Source organism: Apis laboriosa, unplaced genomic scaffold (assembly GCF_014066325.1).
Source record: "Apis laboriosa isolate Shangri-la unplaced genomic scaffold, ASM1406632v1 scaffold30_cov140, whole genome shotgun sequence".
Taxonomy (NCBI): Eukaryota; Metazoa; Arthropoda; class Insecta; order Hymenoptera; family Apidae; genus Apis; species Apis laboriosa.
The window spans coordinates 2623528-2648994 of record NW_025222776.1 but is presented as its reverse complement, the minus strand read 5'-3'; the positions used below and the strand labels follow the sequence as shown (position 1 = coordinate 2648994).

General features: G+C 15.7%; 1 protein-coding gene across 1 annotated transcript in view; it reads right to left on the bottom strand.

Moving 5' to 3' along the window:
- Window positions 1-15875, bottom strand: part of LOC122714422 (hepatocyte nuclear factor 4-gamma) — a 105379-nt gene extending 89504 nt beyond the window's left edge. Inside the window, exon 1 of the mRNA XM_043935739.1 lies at window positions 15656-15875. Coding sequence (XP_043791674.1) covers window positions 15656-15758 — 103 coding nt within the window. The 5' untranslated portion in view covers window positions 15759-15875. The remainder of the gene's footprint in view (window positions 1-15655) is intronic.
- Between the last annotated feature and the right edge of the window lie 9592 nt (window positions 15876-25467).

Genomic DNA, 25467 nt, shown 5'->3' with positions numbered 1-25467 from the left:
TTCAAAAAGATGATTTCTTATTAATTATGATAATTGACTTTGAATAACTATAATCAGTAGATTTGTCAGAATGTATATAAAAACATAAGTTCTGCTTATAAGTTAATAGTTTCGAAATAAACTATAAACTATAAAATAAACTAATATATATAATTAATTTTGGTATAAAATAAAATTAAAAAATTGATTATCTGAAATATTCACCTCACTTTTTAGAAGCTTTTTTAAATATTTTAATATTATTTATGATAACATTTTATCATATTCATATATGAAAATTTCATAAAAGCAATAAAAATAATTTTTTTAATGATTTGTAACACAATATTTGTTGGTAAATTCAGATTTTAATAGATTTTAAACTTGAGAAAGGTAACTTTTGATTATTATTAGAAATCATGAATAATGCAAAAAAATGTTGATCTTGTACTTCATTCTACTAATGTAAATCTATACTACATAATTCTTATATTAATTTGATTTGTATGAAATATCATTTTTGCAAATAAAGTTTTAAATGTGTAATTTACATAATTTGTAACTTATACTATAACTTATAATATAGTTTTTTTAAAAGTACTATAGCATTATACTCATATTTAATCAATTTTTACATAATCAAAATTAATTATAAATTTAATAACTACTATTAAGATTAATAAATTATCAATTCTAAAACTTAAAAAATTTTAATAAATACAAACCATTTCTTTGTTTATAATTTCTTTTAAAACAATATATTTAAAAACTGTATAAATGAAATATATAATAATAAATTTATCTTCTCAATTATCCTTCTAAATTTAAACTCACGTAAAAATATCATATAAATTATTTATAATAGATAATATCAGATTTTAATATTTTTATCATAATATAATTGATAAACATTGATAAAAGTATATTGATAATTTATGCATACATGTATATATATATATATATATATATATATATATACACAAGCTATGGTAAATACTAGAAACTTCATAGAAATATTTATTTATTCTAAAAAAATTGGATTTACGAATTGGATATAAATATTTTTTTTCATTTTAATTATAAACAAAAATACTTAATATTCAGTGAATATTAAAAAATAATATTTTAATTAATTTTAGAAAATGAAAAATAAGTAATATTCGTATAGTTTTTTTTCTTACTTATATATTTAATATTTAAGTGTTGTTAGTAATAATTGGTTTTATTCAATAATAAAATATTTAATACATTGTTTATCGTATTTTTTTTTAAATAATAGATAAGATCATTTTTCTATTTTTTCTACTTTTTTTATATTTTTTATAAATATATTTCTTATATATATATATATATATATATATATATATTCTTATATAATAAATTTTATGATTTTATTATTATTATAATATATATATTTTTTTATCACATTATGTCACATTGCAAGATTAAAGACACAATTTATTTATTATTATTAATTTTAAATATAAAATTATTTTCAAATGATTTTTTAAATAATTTAGTTTTTGTAATAAATGCAACAAATCGTAAACTTTATTTTTATTCTTGTGACTTAAATTATTATTTCATACATATATTTTTATATATTTTTGGCAATGTAATATTGATTGATTATAATTATGTATTACATTCCTTACATTGTGGAGCTAATTTTTTGTTGTAACAATAATAAATTTTCTTGAAATGGGCTATTCAAGTTATTATTTTATTTCTTTTTAATGCATAGATTGTTTGGTGTTTTTTATGAAAATTTTTAATAATATTGATTATATATAAAAAGTGGTTATTTTCATATAAAGTAATTGGTTTTTGAGCATTTTTATCATATCTTCTATGAATAGCTTATTATTGTTTTTCAATATTGATAATTTTGAAATTTTTTTTTAGCTATTTAGTCAGTTTTTTGTTGTTAAAAATAATTTTAGCATAATTATTAATATGGAATAAAATCCATATAATTTTTATTTCATTGTTATTTTTTATAATTGTTTGGTTATTAATTTTCTAATTTCTTAGTATTATATATATTATAATTATTTAAAATGCTGAAGATAGCATTAATATTAAATATTGTATTCGATATTGATATTTCACTTTTAAAGTTCGCAAGTATGATAATTTATCTATACGATAATTTTTCTTTTGTATATAATTTTTGACAAGTGAATTTACAGTCATTAATTTGATTAAGAAAATTAATATTCTAATGACTTTTATTTGGTTTTGAATATAAACTGAATATAGATTTTGAATATAAAATATAGATTATGCAGCACTGAAACTAAATTTAGAACGATTAATATATAAATGTAGTCTTTATAATTATAATTGTAGTAATTGTAGTCTAGAATTTCTTTTATTAATGACTATTTTTCGCTCTGTTTTGTTTATTAATTTTAGTTCCGTTTATTTCAATTTTCAATTTGCTATAATAATTAAAATTTTTCGAGATATTATATTATATAATTAATTCTCATTTATAATATTTTTAAATTCTATAACAAAATGTTTGATTGAATTTGTTCTGTGAATTAACTTAATAATGAATAATATATTAAATTATTTATATTAATTATAATTATAAAATATATATTAATAAAAATATTAATATATTAAATAATACTTATTTAATTCGAATATATAAATATATATAAATATATAAATATGTTCGAATATATGCATACGAAGTATATATTTATGGGACAACTTTGAAGAATCAATTCTAAAAAATTAAAACATATTCAAAAATTAATATATAAAAATATCGATTATAGCTTGTTCATTAATTTTTTAATTGAAACTTGTTATATGAAGAGAGATATAAAGAAAGAATCGCTCTGTCTCTATTGAACCACAATTGCATTCTCTTCTCGATTTATTTCATTTGCGAATTTAAATTACTTCTAACTTAATAATAAATAAATTTAATAAATAAATTTTAATTGACATTTTTATTAACATCTCTCACGATATTACATCCTATAAATTGTAAAAATAAAATCATTTGGTTTATAATATTAAAAAATATAATAAAAATATAATATGTCATGTTATCTTTTCGTTTCATATATAATTTTTTTCATAAGTATATAATTCCTTTTATTTTTGTAAAAAATTCCAATTAAAATAGCCTTTTTGTTAATAATTTATAGCTAAATAAGTTTATAATTAGTATTTTAAATTAGATAATGATGTAAAAAAAAGTATTTTTTAATTAATCAAATAATTGATTGCGCAACATAAAGATGGATTATATATATCTTAGAAAAAATGGAAAAAAATAAAAGATATTGAAAGTTGCTTAGTTGATAATTAGTATTAATTGAATTCAAACAAGATTTCACAATTTAATATAAAGATTAGATTATTTTAACATAAAATTATATTTTAAATCTTCTTCTTTTCTTTGTTAATATATTATTTATTGTATTATTTTAATTGTATTTAAAAATGAAAGCTAAGATATCGAATATCTATCGAAATCTTCATAAAATATCAAACAGAGTATCGAAGCATCGAAGCATTAATAAAACTATCAAAAGGATATTAATATTTTCATGAGATAACAGAAAATTTTTGATGCTATAGCATTGTCTATATCATCTTATAAGATATCGATATCGAAAAATAATACCAAGAAAATATATAATAAAACTTTGGTATATATACTGGAATGAAATTTACATACTGATATCTGCCCTAATCTTATAAAATAAATATCTTATAAAATGAATATAATATATATATATATATATATATATATATATATATATTATTATTATTATTATTATTTGCATAAGTAAAATATGTAACAGCAAATTTACGATATAACAATCCAAATTGAAATATAGTGGCAAACTGAGACATTAAAAAAGATCTCATTTACGAAATTATTGATGATAACAGAAAAATCTAAGTAAAAATTAAATAAATTTATTCATATATACTTAAATTTTTAACTTTGTAATAATATGAAATTTAATATAATTTTTAAAATTGTAAAATAAAATATTCCATAACTCATAATAATTCAACTCATAATAATCCAACTCATATAATCAAATGAAAAAATTAAATTATAAATAATTTGTAATCTTATATATATAAAACAAAATTTATATATTTGAAAATTTTCAAATACTAAACAAAATAACGAAATATGTATCAGTTTATTATATCTGACCAAATGAATATGATTATTTTCAGTTTGCTACGTCCTTCCTTTTGAGAATTATAAATTAATTAGTTTTATTAGTCAACTTCGCATAAAATTTAGATTTCAATTTTATTTTTTCAATAAAAATATATAATAATTTTCAGTAAATTTTTTTTTGTATTGATTTATTTTAAATTTTTTTATTGCAAACTATTATTAGGAAAAATAAAATCTAAATTCTTGGTAATTTAAAACTAATATAATATAAATATATATATGCCTAGAAGATATTAATATATTTTTGAATTAATTTTAAAGATTAAATCAAACACAAAAATTAATATATAAAAATATCAGTTGAGGTTTATTAAATTATTATATAATTAATTATTAATTTTTTTTATTAAATTTTTATTAAGTATAAATAATGATAACAGTTTATTATTGAGATATTACATAAAATAATAAAAAAAATATATTTTCAAAAATTATTTCTTTTATTTTAAAGTCATAATATAGATTATGCATTAATTAAAACATCAATTTAATGTATTAAATATCTAATTTTATTAAAGCATTGAAAAATGTTGTTTATCAACATTAAATATAAAATACTCACTAATTCGAATACCTCCTATAATATATAATTATATAATATAAGAAAGTTTATTTTACTACTATTTGACTTTGCATGACCTTCAACGATTGATGTTTACTGAAGTCTTTTCAACATTAGTTATTATATAAAAAAAAACATAAAATTCTATTTAAAAAAATAGAGATGATCTTGAAATCTCTTTTACGCTTTCATCTATTAAATATTTATATCACAATATGCTCTCCTCCATACAGTGCAAGTTTTGTATACAATATTTTTCCATAAATAATGGCAATATTCAAGGCGGATATTAATGTCCCACCCTGTATATTTCGACTCATATTTACCAATACTATATATATAATCGATTAATAAAATAATACAATAGATATACATTTTTTTGGATGTCATACTGTAGTATTTAATTTTTTTTATAACATTTTAATATTTTGATCATTATATTGATCAAACCAGAAATTAATATAGAAAATATCTCTTGCTTGTAAAAAAATGATTTAAATGAAATATATTTTAATCTCTATCTTATTTTTTTTTTAATGATTATACATATATGTACATGAGATATGATATGTATAGGATGTTAATGTATTTATGAGAAGGTTGATTTTAAAAGCCCAAACACTAAAATTAGTACATAAGTATATTGATTAATTTATTTATTATCATCTATTTATTAATTGTAGTTTATATTAGATAAAATCAGATATAAAGAGAGTTAGAGCTATTGTTTTCGTTATATCATTATCGCATTTTATTCTCGTCATATTTCATCTAATGCAAATTTAAATTTCTTATAAATAAATCGCAAATATTTATATAAAATCAAATTTTTATGAATATGATTAAAGAATTGAATTAAAAAATAGAGATTTACTTTATTTTTCAAATATCATAATATTATATTTTGAATATTTTATATTTTTTTACATATTTGTTACATATTCAAAACAAAAAATCGTAAGTAACATAAGGAATTGATGAATTCTTCATATGAACTATGAACTTATAAATAGTATAGCGATAGATAAACAATGTTTTAAATAGAAATAATGAATTAAAAAGTCATAAATAATTATATTATTATATTATATTATATTATCATAGAAATAAAAAAAACTAAAAATTAAATTGAATTAGATACTATAATATTTGATTATTAAAATTGATTGATATAATATAATAAAATAGTAATTAAAATAAAGTAATTAGATTTTCTTTCTCTATTTATAAATAATATATATTTATAATTATATTTAAATTCTTTTATATATGAATTGTTTGCTTTTACATATTTTATATTTATCTTTTATTTTTCATTGTATCTTGTTAATAAAATATTTATTTTGATAAATTTTATAGAAATCAGTTATAATATTAAACATAATTTTTTAAATCTTTTTCTAGAGAAATAGAGAATAATAATAATAATAAAAATAAGAAGAATAATTCAATCAATTATCTGAAAGTTTTTTTATTGAAAAGTAAAGAAATAATATCTATTATTTTCAAAAAATTTTATTTAATTATTAAATTTATATTTTCTTAAATTTTTTACAATAATTATATAAATATATTTTATTAAAATAGACTAAACAATAACAACTTGAAAATTATATATATATAAAATTATATATTTATTAATATTATTAATAATATAATATATACATATATAATAAATTACTATATAATATACTATATTATATATTATAATATATATTATATATTATAATGATATGTATTATATTATCATATTAAAAACTTAATAAAGAATAAGAATAATTTATATAAAAAGAAATAAAATATTTTATAATTAAAATATGCATGCAATAATAGAAAGAATAAAATGAATTCCGTTGCAAAATTACATAAGTCAAAAAGGATATCGCGTCATTGACCATTCGAAGAAAATTAAAAAATCATTAAATAGCATTTTTCTATCAAAAGATTTACGTCAAAAGCGCGAGGAAATTTGAAATCAAAAAACAGCTGCTATAGAATGATTTATAATGAAAAATTCGAATTCTATCATTTATATGAAATTAAATTACAAATAAACTATAGTAATTTATTTAATCTTTTTTTCGTGCTTAATATATCATGCAAGAATGTTATGAATAACTTATTTACCAATTAATTATTTTTATATATAGTACGATATCATCATATGATATCGTATCGCATCATATACGAAATGTGTTATTTAACAATTTACTTGATTGTTTTGTATTTATACATTTTGGAGTACAAAAATATTAAATGATATATATAAAATATAATTTATTTTATTGAATTATTTTGTGTATTTTAAAATATGTAAAATCATTTTAATATCATATGTAAAGTCATTTAATATCTATGTCATTTTAATAATAAAGTTTGAATTTTATTTATATATATTATAATAAATTTATAATTTATAGTTTATAATTTATATTTATATATATGTAACTATAAATTGGATATTATGAAGTTATGAAGTTATTATGAAGTATTTTAAACAAAATATTATTTTTTATAATATAAAATTTAGAATGAATTTATTTGGAAAAATCGCTTTGAGATATCATGTATATAAATAATGTCATCGTTATTATGAATAATAAATATTATATTTTTATATTTTTATATTTTTTACTCTTGAAAAAAAGAATGTTTTTTTTAATTATAAAAATATAATTAAAAGAATTAATATAAAAAATATAATTAATTATAAAAATATAAAAATATAACCATTACTAACCAATATATTTTTTAGTAACTTTCAATATTATGTCATAAATAATTTTATAAATAATTTAGTAATATCTTTATGAAATGTTTGTATTGTTAGAAGAAAAAAAGATGTGATTGTTTTCTCTACTTTAAGTCATTATTAAATAGTAATGAAATAATATTGAAAATGTTATAAAAAATTAAAAAATATTATAAATATTAAAAATTGATATAAATATCTGCTATTATATTAATGATAACAAATTGCAAAATGTTTTCCCTTTTCCTTTTTTTTCGAAATACTTATTATTTATGAAACTAATTAATAATAAAATTTAAAAAAATGTTCTGTATATAAATAATATATATAAACAATTTTATATTAGTTTTTAATCTTATATTAGAACAATTTAAACTTCTTCATTCATTATCTTAAAGATATTTTTCATATGTTACAAGTACATTTGTTATACAGTTATATTGGTTTTTTAATTATTTTAATTTCTTTAATTATTTCATTCATTATAATTCTTGAATAAAATAAAATGAAAATATTTTGGAAATATTTATACAAAATTTAATTAAAAATATATTTTGTTTCTATTGATGTGTTATATATAAATTATATTATTTGTAAAAATGATAAGATTTTTAATCAAGATAACAAAATGGAAATACAAATTACTAATATGTATATGTTAAAGAAATTAATAATCAATATTAATTTTATTATTTTAATATTAGATTATTTTTATTACTTTGTTCATGTTCATCAATTTTACTAAAAAAATTGGGAAATATTAAAAACTTAAATTCTATTTTGATAATTGACATAAATCTATATTATGTAAGTACATGAATGTATTATAAAGTTAAACAAAAGTTAAAAAAAAGAAATAAATGTAAAAGTTTTCAACAATAATTTAAATTTTAAAAATTTATTATTTAAAAATTTTCAATCAATTTAAAATAAAAATGTAGTGGTATTTAAAATAAAGAAATTGAAACAGAATAAAACAAAAATTGAAATTCAAAATAAAAACGAGATTATTGAGATCAAATTCTATTTAACTTTTTTTAATCTTATCTCAAAATTATAATTTTCTAAAATCCATAATAATCTACACATTTAAAATGAAAAATCAAAATTTTATAATTATTTTTTAATAAACAAAGAATTTGCTCTTAATTTTTCAAATTTAGTGAAAAAATAGTTTTTATAAAATTAATTTTTAAGGTGTTGCAAACTTATTTAAATTTACTTTGAAGTTTACATTTTTCTTTTATTTAAGTATATTTTTGAATATATATAACATTTTGATTTTTTAAATTGTTTTATTTCTATTATTAATTAATTTATTTAATTATAATTAATTACATTTTCAATTATAACTTTTTTCTTAATCTTATATTATAAATTGTTTGATATTTAAAAAATAAATATGTAAAATAATATTCATAACTGAGCAAATTAAGAATATTTGTAAAATAACAATTTTTTTAATCTATTCCAAATTTATATAATAATCTGAATTTCTTCAAAATTATTATTTTTGAATGGTAAAAAACATTACATAATCAACATAAAAATACATTATTATAAATTATTGAATAAAAATTTAGATAATATTAAATATAAAATCAATAAAAATAATAATTTTTAAATATTTTGTTTTAAAAAATTTGATAATTCAATTTGATAATTAAATAATCAGATTTTATCATAATTATTATAAAAAAAAGAATTTTAGATTATATTTTATTTCATTTTTACATTATAATTTAAACATTTTTATTTAAGAATTCCATGAACTTTCCATAATTATATATTCGTTCTCTATTGAGTTTATTCGTATAGGTCGTTCTCTATTGATATTAACGAAATATTTCAACGCCAGTTAACTTATAGATTCATGTATGCATTAATGATTACACTCATGTTTTTGATTAATCGACACACGTGCTGAAGGCATTCCATCCAGATTGCTCAGTTTCTCGATCAACAAAGGTTTCTCTAATAATCAGTTTTTCTTTAAATGTATATTTCCATGTAAGCAATATGTAAGGAAGAAAAGGAGGAGAAAGAAAGAAAGAGAAAAGAAAATTGTAACAAAGCTGGTACTTAGCAAATGAGTCAGTTTACGATAAACAGAAAAGAACGAAGCAGTTTCTGTCTATAGTGAAACAATGAGACATCCATAAATGAATCATTTTATGTGCTGGCTCGACTATCATGTTACCAGAATGATAATTATATATATTCGAATAAGATTCACTATAAATGTTTCAAAATTGTAATTCTATTTTTATTAAAAAATAAATATAATCATGCATTTAAGGATTTAAAAAAAAAATATATAAAATGAATATAATATGTAAAAATATATTTATATTTTAAAACGATAGTGTATTAAATTAATTTCTTTTAAAAAATTTATGAAAAAAAATCACATTAATTAAAAAATAAAATAATTTTATTTGATTTTCTCTAATCATTCGTTGATTTTCAATTTATAAATTTGAAAAATTACTAAAAAGAAATTTGAATTTTTAAATATTTTTTTGAAACATTAAAATAAAAATTTGTATATGCAATAATATAATAAAAATTACACAAATTATACTATGTAAAATAAAATCTTTTCCTTCTTTATAAGAAAGAAATTTGATTCGTTAAAAAAAAAAACAATGTCAAGTTTTACTTTTTACTTTTTATAAGTTTTTACTTTTAATTACATTTCTAATTATTACTTATAATTTTGCTTAAAAATTTTAAAAAATATTTGATTTTATCATAATGCATCAATTTTTTTATAATGTATTAAATTAAATAATATTTTTTCGTATCTATTAATAAATATTTAATTTTTTTTCAATCTTAATATGTATAACTTTCAAAAAGAGTACATACGATTTTTTCAATTAATTTTAATAGTCTGATCGTTGGATTCAGATTAACCTAGTTAAATTTCTTTAAATTTTATAACGATAAATTAGTTAGATAATGAAAATTAAATAAGTTTAAGTAAATGTATTGGGCATTTTTAAATCAATAATGTCCGACGATTTGTAACCTAAGCAAATACATATACATATATAAAACAAAACATAAGAATGAAATTCTTTTTTATTATTCATGACTTTAATAATAAATAAAAATTGTCTTCTATTATTATTTATTTAAATTTTATTATTTAAGTTAAAATCTTATTGATAAAATATGCAAACAATTTAAAAATTATTATTTTCTAATTATTTTTGTTCAATAATTTATAATAATTTAATTTTCAGCGAATAATATTTTTTATTATAATATTTTTTATTATTATATAAAATTAATTTGGATGAAGACATTTAGAGTAGATACGAAATAAAAAAAATTATCATTTCATAAGAATTTCTAAATTACTCATTAATATTGTGAACACACCATTTTACACATCTATTTTGAAACAATATCAATAATACATAAAATTAAGACAAAAATATTGAAAATATATTTAAAAAAAAAATTAAAAAGTAAAACAATACGTTTCAATTAAAACTTCAAAACTAGCAATACCTGAAAAATTAATTTTATAGAAACTAGTTTTTACATACAAAATCTGGAAAAATTAAAGACAAGTTTTCTTAATTATTAGAAAATAATCATACAATTTTGACTTTTTTATCCTAATATATATATTTCATAAAATATTCAAATTTAAAAATCTCTACTTCAAAAACATATACAGAATATAATTTATTTATGTAATATTTTTTTATAAAAAATATATTATAATAATAAATGTTTTATATAAAATTAATATAACGAAATTTTTCTTATTTTGAATTGCATTTTTTAATTCAAATAATTTGTCATCCTTTTCCCCAACAAAAAATAAAGAAAATTTAAAAAAAGAACACGGTTTTATCATTATAAAATGACTAGTAAATGATTAGATTCCTAATTCCTTTCGAAATTATTCTAATATATTTGAAAAATATAGCAATGTATTATATTATATTAGCAATATAATTATATTATATATATATATAAGTCAAATTAATAAATTACTAAAAATCAACTAAAACTAATAATAGTGAATTCAGAAAATGATTGTTAAAAATTTATTTTAAATATTACAAATTAGAAACTATTGTATTATTACACACACACACATATGTATAACATTAACATGCACATTAGGATTACAAAATATAATAGAAAAACAAAATTTTCATTAAAAAATTATAACTTTTAATTTTAATAATAAATAATTAGGAAAATATTAAGTTAATTTTTAAAATTAATCTTTAAAATTTCTGTAATAACTATAATATTAAATAGAAGAAGTGAATAATTGAATAAATAGTAAAGTTTGATTAAGATAAATTAAAAATGAAATTTGTATTTATATAAGATTTAGCCTTAATGAATTGATACTGAAAATTAGTTATCATTCTATTTAACTATTATATAATTTGGCTATAATAGCATTATACTATAATAGAGTATAATAGCATTATACTCAAAATATGAGGATTGATTTTTTCTAATAATTTATTATAGATATTTATAGATATTTTCTAATAATTTATTAATTTATTATATTTATAATAAATTATAAAATTCTAATAAAATAAATCTATGTTACTTAAATAATTTAAAATAATTAATAGAATAATTAAATATTTTAAGATAATATATCTCATATTTAATAATTTTTATAAAAGAAAAATTTTACAAAAGATACATTTTTTTATATTGAAAATGTTATATGTTATATGTTAAATATAAAAATATATTTTATATAAATTTATAAAAATAGATAATAATGTCTTCTTTAGAAAAAAAGTTATATTATCTATTAATATTAATTTCGCATTTTTTATCTTATCAATATTAATATTATTTATTTATTAATATTAATATCATTTGCTCATCTATAAGAAATTTGTTAATACTTCGTGCAAATATTAAAATAATTAATATTTATATAATATTAAATATTATATTAATATTATAATTTTATATTAATATTTTAATATTAATAATAATAATAATATTAATATAATTATATTTTAATATTAATATTAAATATTATATTAATATTATAATTTAATATATAATATTAAATTAATTATTTTAATATTTTCATGATTTTAACTTTTTTACTATAAAAAAAAAAAATATGAAAAATTTTTAATATACATATGTATATATTTCTTTATATAGTGAAATATCTTGGAAGAATTTTAAAACTAAGTATTTAATTTACTAAGTATTTAATATTTATATAAAAATTTATATAAAAATGTTGAGAATTATTTAAAATATAAATAAGTTACATTAAATAATTTATCTTTGCATTGAATTAAACGAGATAGTGCGGCAGTATGACGAACACAGCAATCTCACTCTATCTCTATTTTAGTTTATCTGACAAATTTAAATTGTTTATAATTTAATAAATAAATCTTAATTGATTTTTGTATATTAATCTTTTTGTTAATTTTGATTTTTAGAATCAACTTTTTAAAATTGTTTTACCAATATCTTTATTAATACTATGTAATACTAATATATTAACATATTCAATTAATAATATTTTTAATATATAAGATTTTTAATATATAAGTTTTATTTTTTTATTTTAGTAAAACTATATTATTTATTTTATAAATATTCTCTTAATATATATATGTAAAAAGAGAATATATATATAAATAATTATATATATATATATATAAATATAAATATTCTCTTTTTTTTTCAAATTTATATAACAAAATTTAGATAGCAAATAAATTAAATTTTGATAGTTAATTTCAATAATATTTAAAATAAAAAGATAAAAACTTAATTTTCATTATCTATTTTTGAAATTATTTATGTAAATATTACGATAATAATGATAATTAAATTTATTATTCTTAGTAATACTTTATAATACCACAAATTACAATTATAAAATTATAGAAAGCTGATTATTTTATTTAAAATCATTTTTTTTAAATAAATAATTAAAAATGAAAATAAATCGCTATAAATTTTGAATAGAGTAAATTTTTTTTATTATATTTTTTATTATATATTTATATTATAATAGTTTGTGTATTGGAATATTTTATATTTTATATATATATATATATATATATAGTTGGTATGATGATTATTTTGTCATGTACCAGTAATATGAGATTTAAAATATTCCATAAGAAAGTTCAAAAATTAAAAAAAATAATTTTGCAAGTTATATTTATTACTTAATTTACTTAATTTTTATTACTTAATTTGTTATAAATTAATTAAATTGCATTTTTTTAAAAAACTAAATATTAAATAAACTTTTAAAAAAATAATGACTAGTAAATACTTTCTGATTAAAATTTCTAATTAAAAATTATCTAGAATTTTTCCCATCTTATATAATTACCTCAAACACATAAACATATATTTATTACATTATATAAATTATAATTGTATACATTATGTATACTATAATATATAATAAATATATAATAATATATAATATATAATAAAATATAATATAATATATATAATATATAATAAAATTATAGATTTTTAATAATTAATTTTTTAACTATTTTATAAATATTTTTTAATTTTATTAATTAAATATAATAATTTATATTTTTTTATTTAATTTAATTTTATTTAAAACTAAAGAAATAATAGATTTGTAAATATATATAATATGTAGAATAATTAAGTGATTCAATTATTCTATAAACAATTTATTATTTTATACGCAAAAATAAATTGGAAAAATTGTAATTGTAAATTACATGTTAAATAAGGCTGTTAACCAATTGTAATTTAACATAATATTAATATTATTAATATAATATACTAATAATAATATACTAAATAATATTAATTTTTTAACATAATATATATATTTTATAATATATATATATTAAATTTAAAAAATTATTATAAAATAATTAAAATTATTATAAAATAATTAAAATTATTATAAAATAATTGTATATAAAGAAAATGTTATTTACCATATAATATCACAGTATTTACATACATAATCACATTTGTTCAAAAAATTAAAAATAATTATATTTATTTTCTATGTTCTAATTATGATTCTATTATGATTCTAATTATAGCTTTTTATAAAAAATTAATTGTATTATATAACTTGTATTATATTAAAAATTTTTCTTAAATCACATTAACACATTGTTATATAATTATTTAATGCAATATAATTAATTGTATTTTATAAATTAATATTTTATTTACTGTATTAAAAAAAAATTAATTTTAATTTTTTAAAAATGCAAAAATATAATATTTTTTAATTTAATTAATTTAAGAATTTAAAAAAAAATAGTAATTTATTTGTATTTTAAATACTTTTAAATATAAATTTTTATTAATTAATCATAAACTTTTTATAATTAATTAATTATATAGAATTATTTATATATGTATCTTTTATTATAAAGATTAATTAGTTTTGTAATTTTTTAATTGTATTATGTGTTACATATCTCCTTTGTAATTATTATCTTTATAATCATAATAATCATAATATTATAGATACTATAAAATTATAATAACTAATATGATAATTAAAATTAAGTATTTATAATTTTATATTTATTACTTATATATTACTTTTTTATTACATTTATTACTTATATATTTTATAACATTTTATTATTTCTAAGAATAATCTTTACATTCATTTTATTTTATAATTAATAATTTTTCGTTTTTTTTAAATTTTTTTTTTATGCTTCTTTGTTATTAATTTTATATTTTACTTATGTTAAATAATCTATTACATAAGAGAATTTGTATTAAATCAATTCCTAAATTCATTTTTTTATTGATATTTTATTATTTATGCTACTAATATTATTATTAAATATATATAGTAATATTATTACATTACAAATATACATTATTAAATATACATACTTCTCATTTTTTATGTTATAATAAAAATCAATTTTTTTTCCTTCTTAATATCATTAATATTAAAACTATATTATATATCGTAATTTTAATATAATTTCAATTTATTTTCACAAGAGAAAAACAAATATAAGAAATTTAAGAATGAAAAGGCTAAATTAAACAACTTTTATACAGAATATATATATAACCACCTGTCGATAATTATTAATAAAGAGATACTTACCTAGAACTTCAAAGAGCTGATCATCGAATCGCATTTTGATATATAATTCGTCGATTTTGAATAGATTGCAAAAATTTAGCGTAGAAGCGGTACGCATACACATGAATAACACAACACAAACTATAGTTTTTTTCACGTGTCTGCCATGCTTCCGTCACTTTACAGTTATTTATGAGAAATAATTTTAACAAATTATTCGACCATCACGCACGGAGGTCGCTGTGCGACTGAACATAGAACTATCTACTTATCTCTTTCGTCGTTCACAGTACTGGAAGTGAGAGTAATATATATATATCGGTAGTGGGGATAGAATAATAGTAGGGGATATTGTCATAACTAAGATAATAGCTATTTGGCAAAATATATATGTATAAGTATATAAGTATATAGATATGTTATATTGTATTATATATATATATTATATATAAAATATTAATATATTCATAAGATATCTACTGAATCTTGATTTTAGAAACAAAAACAAATACAAAAGTATATAAAAATATATATTAAGCTAATTTTTATAAACTATTAAAAATTTAATTCTATATTAGATAAAATGAAACAAAGAGAATAAAATTTTGTTTATGTATCTTCATTCTATTTTTCTTTTTTTATTTATTATTTAATATAAATTGCTTATAACTCAATAAATAAATAAAATTTCAGCCAACACTTTTAGATATCAATTTAGATATTAATTTTGCTATTTAGTTTGTAGAAAAAGTTATCCTTAAAACAAACACGTTAATTACATAATATAACACGAATGGAATTGTATTTGTAATAAAAAAAAAAATGTTTATTGAAATTATTCAATTATTATATATTATTATACATTATTATTATATGTATAATTAATTTTATGATATAATTTGTTCAATGATTTTATTACTTCCTATAATTATTTATATATTCTTTAATATATAATATATATTCTTATATATTATATAATATTTATATTTTTATAAATTTTATTTATAAAAATATGATTTATGATTATTATTGAAATTAATTACTTATGTATTCATATTATACTTATATTATAATATTATATATTATAATTTTATGATGTTAAGAAAAACATATATAAATATATATATATAAAATATCGTATAAAATGAAATTCGTATGAAATTAAAAGATTGATGATAGAAATAAAAAAAAAATCAATTTATTTGAAATACTCTGAAATATTTTTACATGCATATTTTTCCATTTATGAGTTTTTTTAAAGAAAATATCTATTTAGTAAATATGTAGTATAAGTATGTATATATACGTGTATGTATAAAGTGTAAGATATGTCCTTACTTATGTCAAAAAGCGAAATATTTGATTTCTTTATGTAGTATTCTTTTCTTAAGTAAATAAGTATTATTAATTGACTGATAATTTTTTATAAATGTAAAAATGGATAAAAGCATTCAAAAAAATTCATTAGTTGAATTATTATTATATAAAAAAATATAATTATTATGTAAGATAATAAATAAAAAAAAAAAAGAAAGAGGATACATATTTTAACATATTTTTATTTATTTTAATTTATTATATTTTATTTATTTTAATTTTTTTAACTTATTTTAATTAATTTTTCTAATTAATCTTATTTTATTCGTTTTTTAATTTAACTTATTAACTTATTACTTTAACTTATTTTAATTATAATCTATTTAAAGAATAAAATTGCAAATGAAGGTATCGTTTTTGTCAGTATTAATTCGTAATATTTAATTTTTATTATTATTATTTACACAACCAATACCAAAATAAAAAATATTTTTTTTTCTACACGCAAATATTTTATTTTATTCTAAATAAAGGTAGTTTGCTAAACATTAAATATTTACATTTCAAAATTAATAAAATATTCTGCGAAATAGTAAAATATTGTGTAAGGATTCAATGCTATATTTAAGATAAACTTCAACACAAAAATTATAGATAAAGATGAAATCACTAATAAAATATTGAAATTTTTTTTTTCTTAACCAAAACTCAACGAAAATTTCTAAAAATAAACTTGAGTATGCTAAGATTTATATAGTTCATCACAATTATTTTCAATTCTATTATTAATATAAATATAATATGTTTTGATTGGATACTATAATTATTATCATTAAAAAACGATTTAATTTACCTATTCGGTTTTACAATTTTTATAATTATTTTTATATGTTATGAGTATTATGTAAATAATGTAATAATACAACAAATTAATAGTAATAATACAATAGATAAATAGAATAAAGTTTATAAATTTACAATAAATTTTCATTAATAATTTTAATAATAATAATTAAATAAATATTTATTATTATTTAAATAATCAGATAATTATTATTTAGATTTAGATAATAATTATATTTATATATTATCTACATTCTTATCTATTATCTATTATCTATTATCTTATCTATTATCTATATATTAATCTAAATAATCTATATATTATCTACATGACATCTATGTTATTTAAATCTATGTATTTCGTCTAAATAGCTTAAATTATTAATAAATTTCAAATAAATAAAAGAAAATTCCAATTTCAATATTCATTAGTTAAATTATATTAATAATAATTAATAATTATATTAATAATTCAATTATAATATTTTAAAAATAACAAATATTCACATAATTAAAATAATTAAGATATATTATATTTTTTTCATAAAAATTTTTTTAAACAAGGAATAAATTCTTGAGAAAAAATATAAATTCATTTTATGAAATAATTAAATAATGTTGTTTATGTTATAATTAATTTTATATATTTAAAGTTAAATAAATTGTTGTTTATTTATTTATATATAATTTATAATTATTTATAATTATAATTTATGATTATATTTATAATTATATTTATTTATATTATAATTATATTTATAATTATTGATTATTTATTTGTAGAAATAATAAAATAATTACAAAAATATAAGTAATAATTTACTTATATTAAATAAATTAAAAAATTACTTAAATAAAATATAAGTGATTTTTAAAAATAATAACAAGATTAATTTATATAAAAATCTAATTCAATAAAAATAATAAAAAATACATTTAATAATATAACATATAATGTTGTTAGACATTTATTATTATACTAATGTAATAAAATGTATAATCTATTATTATACTAATGTAATAAAAATGTATAATAATAAAAAATCAATATTACGAATAACAAATAATATTTTTTTGCTATGTTTTGAAAATAAATATTGAAAATATTTATATTCTTAACTGAGTCATAAAAAGAATGTTGAGATTGCTATAAATATTATATTTTTTTAATTATATTTCTACATATATAAACTACATATGTATTTCTACATATCTTTCTTCTACATATGTATTTTTAATATCAATTGAATATTTCTTTTTTCGAAACTTAAAACTGTAAACAAAATATTATTTTGAACAATAATAAATATTATGAATTGTTCGAATTAATTCTTTTAATACAATAAATTTATAATATATTGAATTTAATATATATTATAATATATTGAATATATACGTATAATTGCTTTAACATTTCAATAAATTGACTTTAGATTGATGAATTGCAATGAAATATTTATACACTCTTTTATCTCTTTTAAATTTACTATAATTTCCAAATTTCTTTAACATGTAAATATATTATAAAAAACATGGAATGTTATGTATATTAATTATTAATATATTATAATTATTAATATATTATTATTATATATTTTAGGCACACTTTTAAAGGAGAGATTTTAGAACAAAATCAATTCTAAAACAAATACAAATGTGATAGAAAAATGTTGAAATTTATTTATTAAATTTATTTATAAAATTGAAATTTGCATAAATGAACTAAAGATAGAAAAAAAAAACGAAAATGTAATGAATATAATATATATATTTTTGTATATTAATTTTTGTATTTGTTTTATATTTATTTCTAGAATTAATTTTCCAAAAATATTACATGAATATATTAACATTTTGTATATAAGTGTATAATTTAATAAAAATTTAAAATTATGTTATTGCAATATCAAAATAAAAAATCGCTAACTTCACATTATGCAATTTCTTTATTATTATTATTCATTTTTAATATTTTAGATATTAAAAATAGAAAATTTTATTATTTATTATTAAATGATTATTATTCACAATTTTAATAATCGATATACTTAATATACAAAAAATTTATGTATGTAAAATCTGATACGTTAAAGTATAAATTTATTTTATAAATAATTTTAAATATTAAAATATTATAATTAATAATTTAATTTTTATGAAAAATTATAATTGTTTTATAAATAATTTTCTAATATTCAAAAATCGAAATATATAAAAATAATATCAAAAATTAAAATTGATAAATATTTTTTATTAATATATTTATTTTAATTTTCCAATTTAATAAATGAAAGAAAGTATTAATTCATAAACTAATATTTTATGATAAATAGTTTAAAGAAAAAACAATACATGAAACTCTATTACGTAATATTTATATATTATCACAGCTTAGATAATAATATTGTTACAGTTGCAGAATTAAATTTGATAAAAAAGTCACTGTGTCAAAGTTACGTAAACGATTAGATATTTTCATCACATTTTCAATAGTAACATATGGAAATTTTACATAAAGTTTTTTATTTTTTACAAATATATAATTTTATATGCATATAAAATATATGAAATATCTCATTTAAATCCATTTCCATGAATATTTACGAAACTGTTGATGATATCAATGCAATATTTTCGATAAAAATTAAATGTTTTGATGAAGATTTTATGTAATTAGTATTTTTATAGATGAATGTATAAAAAATATGTAGAATTATAGCATATCTTTCAAGGATTAATTTTAGAGATTGAAATAAACACAAAAATTAATATAAAAAAATTAATTGGGGCTTATTTATTAACATATAAATTAATATTAAGTTATAATTTAAGTTTAGATGAAGAAACCTAGAAACAGAAATAGCAATATGAAGGATTTTTATTCTATCTGTTTTGTTCTATCTAATGCAAACTTTAATTGCTTATAATTTAATAAATTTATATTTTTGTATATCAACTTTTGTATTATGTTCTAGTTTCTTAACTTTTCATAGAGTTCTCATGTATATTAATATTCTATATATAGAATATTTCAGCTAATATTATTTTATAGATAATTTCAATAAATTTAAAAAAAAACTTTTGAACGAAAATTGCTTAACAGTTTTAACAATTATAAATTACAATGTATAAAAAATTTCAAAAAATTATTAAATAATACATCAAAGTTATTTAATTTTTAATTTTATATATGTTAATATTAATTTATATTCAATGAATAAATATGATTTTAAGAATTTGAAATTATTTAGAAATAATTTTTGAAATAAATTTTTAATAAAAGTTGCTTAATATAATTTTTACTATAATCTCATATTATGATAAGATGATAATATGATAATATATTACGATTTTATATTATAATATATCTTAACATGAACTTGAAATATTAAAGAAAACATCAATATAATATTTTTTGTATTTTTTTATATCATTTAAATAAGTTATTAAAAAATAGAAAGCATATTTTTTTATTAAAATTTTTATAATATAATATTTAATTTTAATTTTAATTATATGTAAAAAATTATATAATTAATTAAATCATATATATGTACAGTAAAAAAAATATATAAATAGAAATAAAAAATAAATATAAAAATAATTATTGATTTCAATTAATTCTATTAATTAATATATCTTAAAAAATTTTAGTATTAAATATATAATATAAAATTGAAATTTATCATATATATTTGCATATTCAAAATATAAATAGTCTTATTAATTTTTATAAATAAATATATATATATACGTACACATAATTATATTATATACATATATTAATTTTATTTTAATTCTATATATCATAAGTATTAATCAAAATTTCTTTATATTTTTTATTATATCTTAAATTTTTTTTATATTTTTTATTTTATATAAATAATTATATAAATGAAAATGTTGCACTAAGTTAATAAATTAAAATATAAAACAATTAGAATACGCATAGCTATTATAATTGAATTAATTTAATTAGAAAGAACAAAAACGAGATCGTCATCATCCATTAATTTCTAGTTCAATTTTGAAAAAAAAAATAATAAACCACGTAATTAATAATTATTACTATAATATATATTATTTAATATATTATATATATATTATATAATCTATAATTAATTTAATTAATTTTTAATAAAAAATAATAATAAAACTTTCAAAAAATTTATATTTTCTTGCCTTTTAATATTTCTCAAGCTATATTGGAGAATTACGCATTAAAACAATGATTATTGTAAATAATATAATATATATAAGTATGTGTTAAAAGAATTTACAATCAATTCTCTTGGCTATATATATATATATATATATGTGTGTGTATATGTATTTTTAGTAGTTTTACTAATTTGTTAGTAGTTTTACTACTGTTTTTCTAATTCATTTTTTAAGAAGATATTTTTATTTTTTTTACAAAATATTTTTTAAAATTTTTTACGAAATCATGATATTATTAAACTGTGGCATTTATAAAAATTATAAATAATAAATAAAAATTATAATATAAATTTGAATGTATAAAAACCTATAATATGCACAATGATATAAACTAAAATGCACAATGATATAAAAGGACAAATATGTAAACTATTCAAATATGTAATATTTAATTTTAAATTTACAATAAAAATTTACAGTCTAATAATTTGTACATAGTACGTAGTTACATAGTACAATTTTAAAATGTATAAAAGAGAATCCATTTTGTTGATTAATGTTTTTAAAAATATGTTGTCAAGATCAATTGGTCAATTTTGAATAAGTTATCTTTATTCTTGTATTTGATTTTAAAAGATAATAATAAAATCTCTTTTAATTCTATATGTCATAAGTATGCAATTGAAAGGATTTACAATCAACTCTCTTAGTTAAGAAAGACATTAGATTATAATTTGAATTAATCTTTAAAAAATTTCAGAAAAAATAATTTTTTTAATAATATTATATAACTTATTATTCACTTTAAACTAATTTAGATTAAATATTTTTATTGTTTTATTTTAGCTTTAAATGATCGTATTTTGTTTAACAAAACAAACTTTATAAAAAAATAAAACGAAATTTTTTATTTTAGATCATTTTTTAATCAAATTGATTGCAAAAACTTAAATGTGGTGTAATTTTTTTAACTATTAAATAATTAATTATATAAGTTGATTATAAATAATTAATTTCTCTTAAAAAAAAATTTCGCTTAAATTGGAAAGATTTAAATGTAATCATGAAAAATAAATTCTTTTTCTTTTTCAAATATTTTTAATAATTGATAGATTTATTTTTTTTAAGTTTTTATATTTCAAGGAAGTTTCTATGTTCATATATTTCTATATTTCTTTTCTATTAAGTTTTCCGGATGTGAATTCCAGTTGTGTTCAGGAAGAACTGTCTTCTGACATTTTATCAATGTTGCAGTTAACTTTTTCAGAAATAAAAAAATTCACTAATAATAAAAATAACAAAATCAGTATATTTTTTTTTATAATTGCTTCGCTATGTTACATAAATAATGAGCATCAATTTTGCCACTTATATTTTTTAATTAATCAGTTCAAAGAAGAATATATTCTAAATAGTATTGTTAGTAGCCGAAGACTTTATTAAAGTTTTTTAACATTTTTAAGATTTTTCTGTATTTTCTTTCTTAGAAAAAATTTTCTTTTCTTTTGAATTTAATTTTATTTTAAAATTAAAATTTTATTTTAATCTTGTCGAAGAGAATTTTATATGATATTTGCTAATTGATATTCTGCTACTATTAATTGTATGTAGATAGAGTATGTTTCATAATCTTTTAAATATATTCACACTTATTTTAATTTTTTTTATATAATTTTTTTTATATTTAATTATATAAATATGAAATTTTATAGATATGAATAAAATTGTTAAAATGAATTTTTGGAAAATTATCTTTTTTAATTTAATATGAGTAATGAAGATTATTCTTTTTTTCAAAATTTTACCAATTCTGAATAAAAAAAAGAAAAATGTATATAATATTTGAAAATGTAATGGATAATGTAGTCTGTGATTATCCGATTAATTTTGCTCGTTGTTGAGCAAAAAAAAAAATGAGAATTTTCTTGATATATAATAATTTCCTTCCATATTGATTATTTTGTTAACGTGTAAAGAGATATGATCTAAGAGATAAGTCATATTCTATTCAGTCTTATATCGTTGATGATATTGTGATTAATAAAGGAAAATATATGAATTTCGATATGTTAGAAAAATTACTGTTAAATATCCAACAAAATAAACCAACAATTGCACTAAAGAAAATTTATTACAATTTGAAATTGGATCATACATTATCATACTATTGATGAAAAAAAAATGTCTGTAATATAATCATATTGAATAAATTAAAAATTGAAGTAATTTTCGATCATTGAGCAAAAAAAAATGAAAAATAGATATAATATATATCTATATATATCTAATAAATATAATATAATATATTATATATATATATATATATATATATATATATTATATTTATTAGATATAATATATTATATCTAATAAATATAATATAATTATGATTCATAACCAGATAAGGAAATGAATGTTTCGAATCTGTACCAAAAACTAAATTACATCCACAAAAAGTCTACAAAATCTCTATGATGGAATTGTAAATTATTAGTTCATAGTCATTCAATTAATTTCAAAAGATCTATTATTAACGAAAAATTAAAAAATGCAATAAAAGAAAAGCATATCTATTCTGACAAATCACAAATTTCTAGCGACGCAAAATAAATTCTTGAAATGAACTGTAATATTTTAACGCATCTCATATTTAACTGATATCGAAATATTGCTGTAAACTACAAAAAATTATGAAAACTATAATTTTTTAAACTTCTAATAAATCTGAAAAATTTTTATATTTTTCGATTTAATTGCAAAATAAGCTATCGCTTATTTCTGCAATTTTTATAAAATTTTCAGAAAATTTTAAAATATATGTATTAATATTGAAATTTTGAATATTGCACAAATGGAGTGTCTAAACTGATATTACTGCTCGAAGGACCACCTACTACCATAAGACTGTATATATTTATTTATATTATGAGCTCTGAACGAAAAGTGATACTTTAATTCTTTGCGGTTAACTATAATGATTCTAATTGTATTTTGATATACACTGTATCGTTGTCGAATTCTATCTGTTCTAGTTTCCATTTCTATATTAACTCTATTGCAAGACTATCACGAGCCTGGTTTTTCTTCCAATTTTTTTCTCCAATCTTTGTTTTTTGGGGAAAATGCACATAGAAAGGGGATTGGAGGGACCAATGGTCGCGCTAGAGGGCGGCTTCGAAAGATGGACCCTCGCAGAGTCACGTCGCAGTGCATAAGGGTCAAGAACCTTCGCGCTCATTCCCATGGTGGTCCATCACGTGCAAATGTGGTGAAGTGGCCATTGCTGTGATATCTTTGTTTAAATTAAAGATTTGGAAAACGTTAGGAAAACCATGCCCGCTCATAAATTATTGTCAGGATATTAATAATACTCGAATTGTTGAAAACAATACAGATCAGGTTACCTGACCGCTTCACAAGTCCTGTCCTTGACAATATGATTCAAATTTTTATAATATAATACAAATTCATAAAAAAATTGTAAAAAGTGACTTTTACCATTTTCTTTCTTT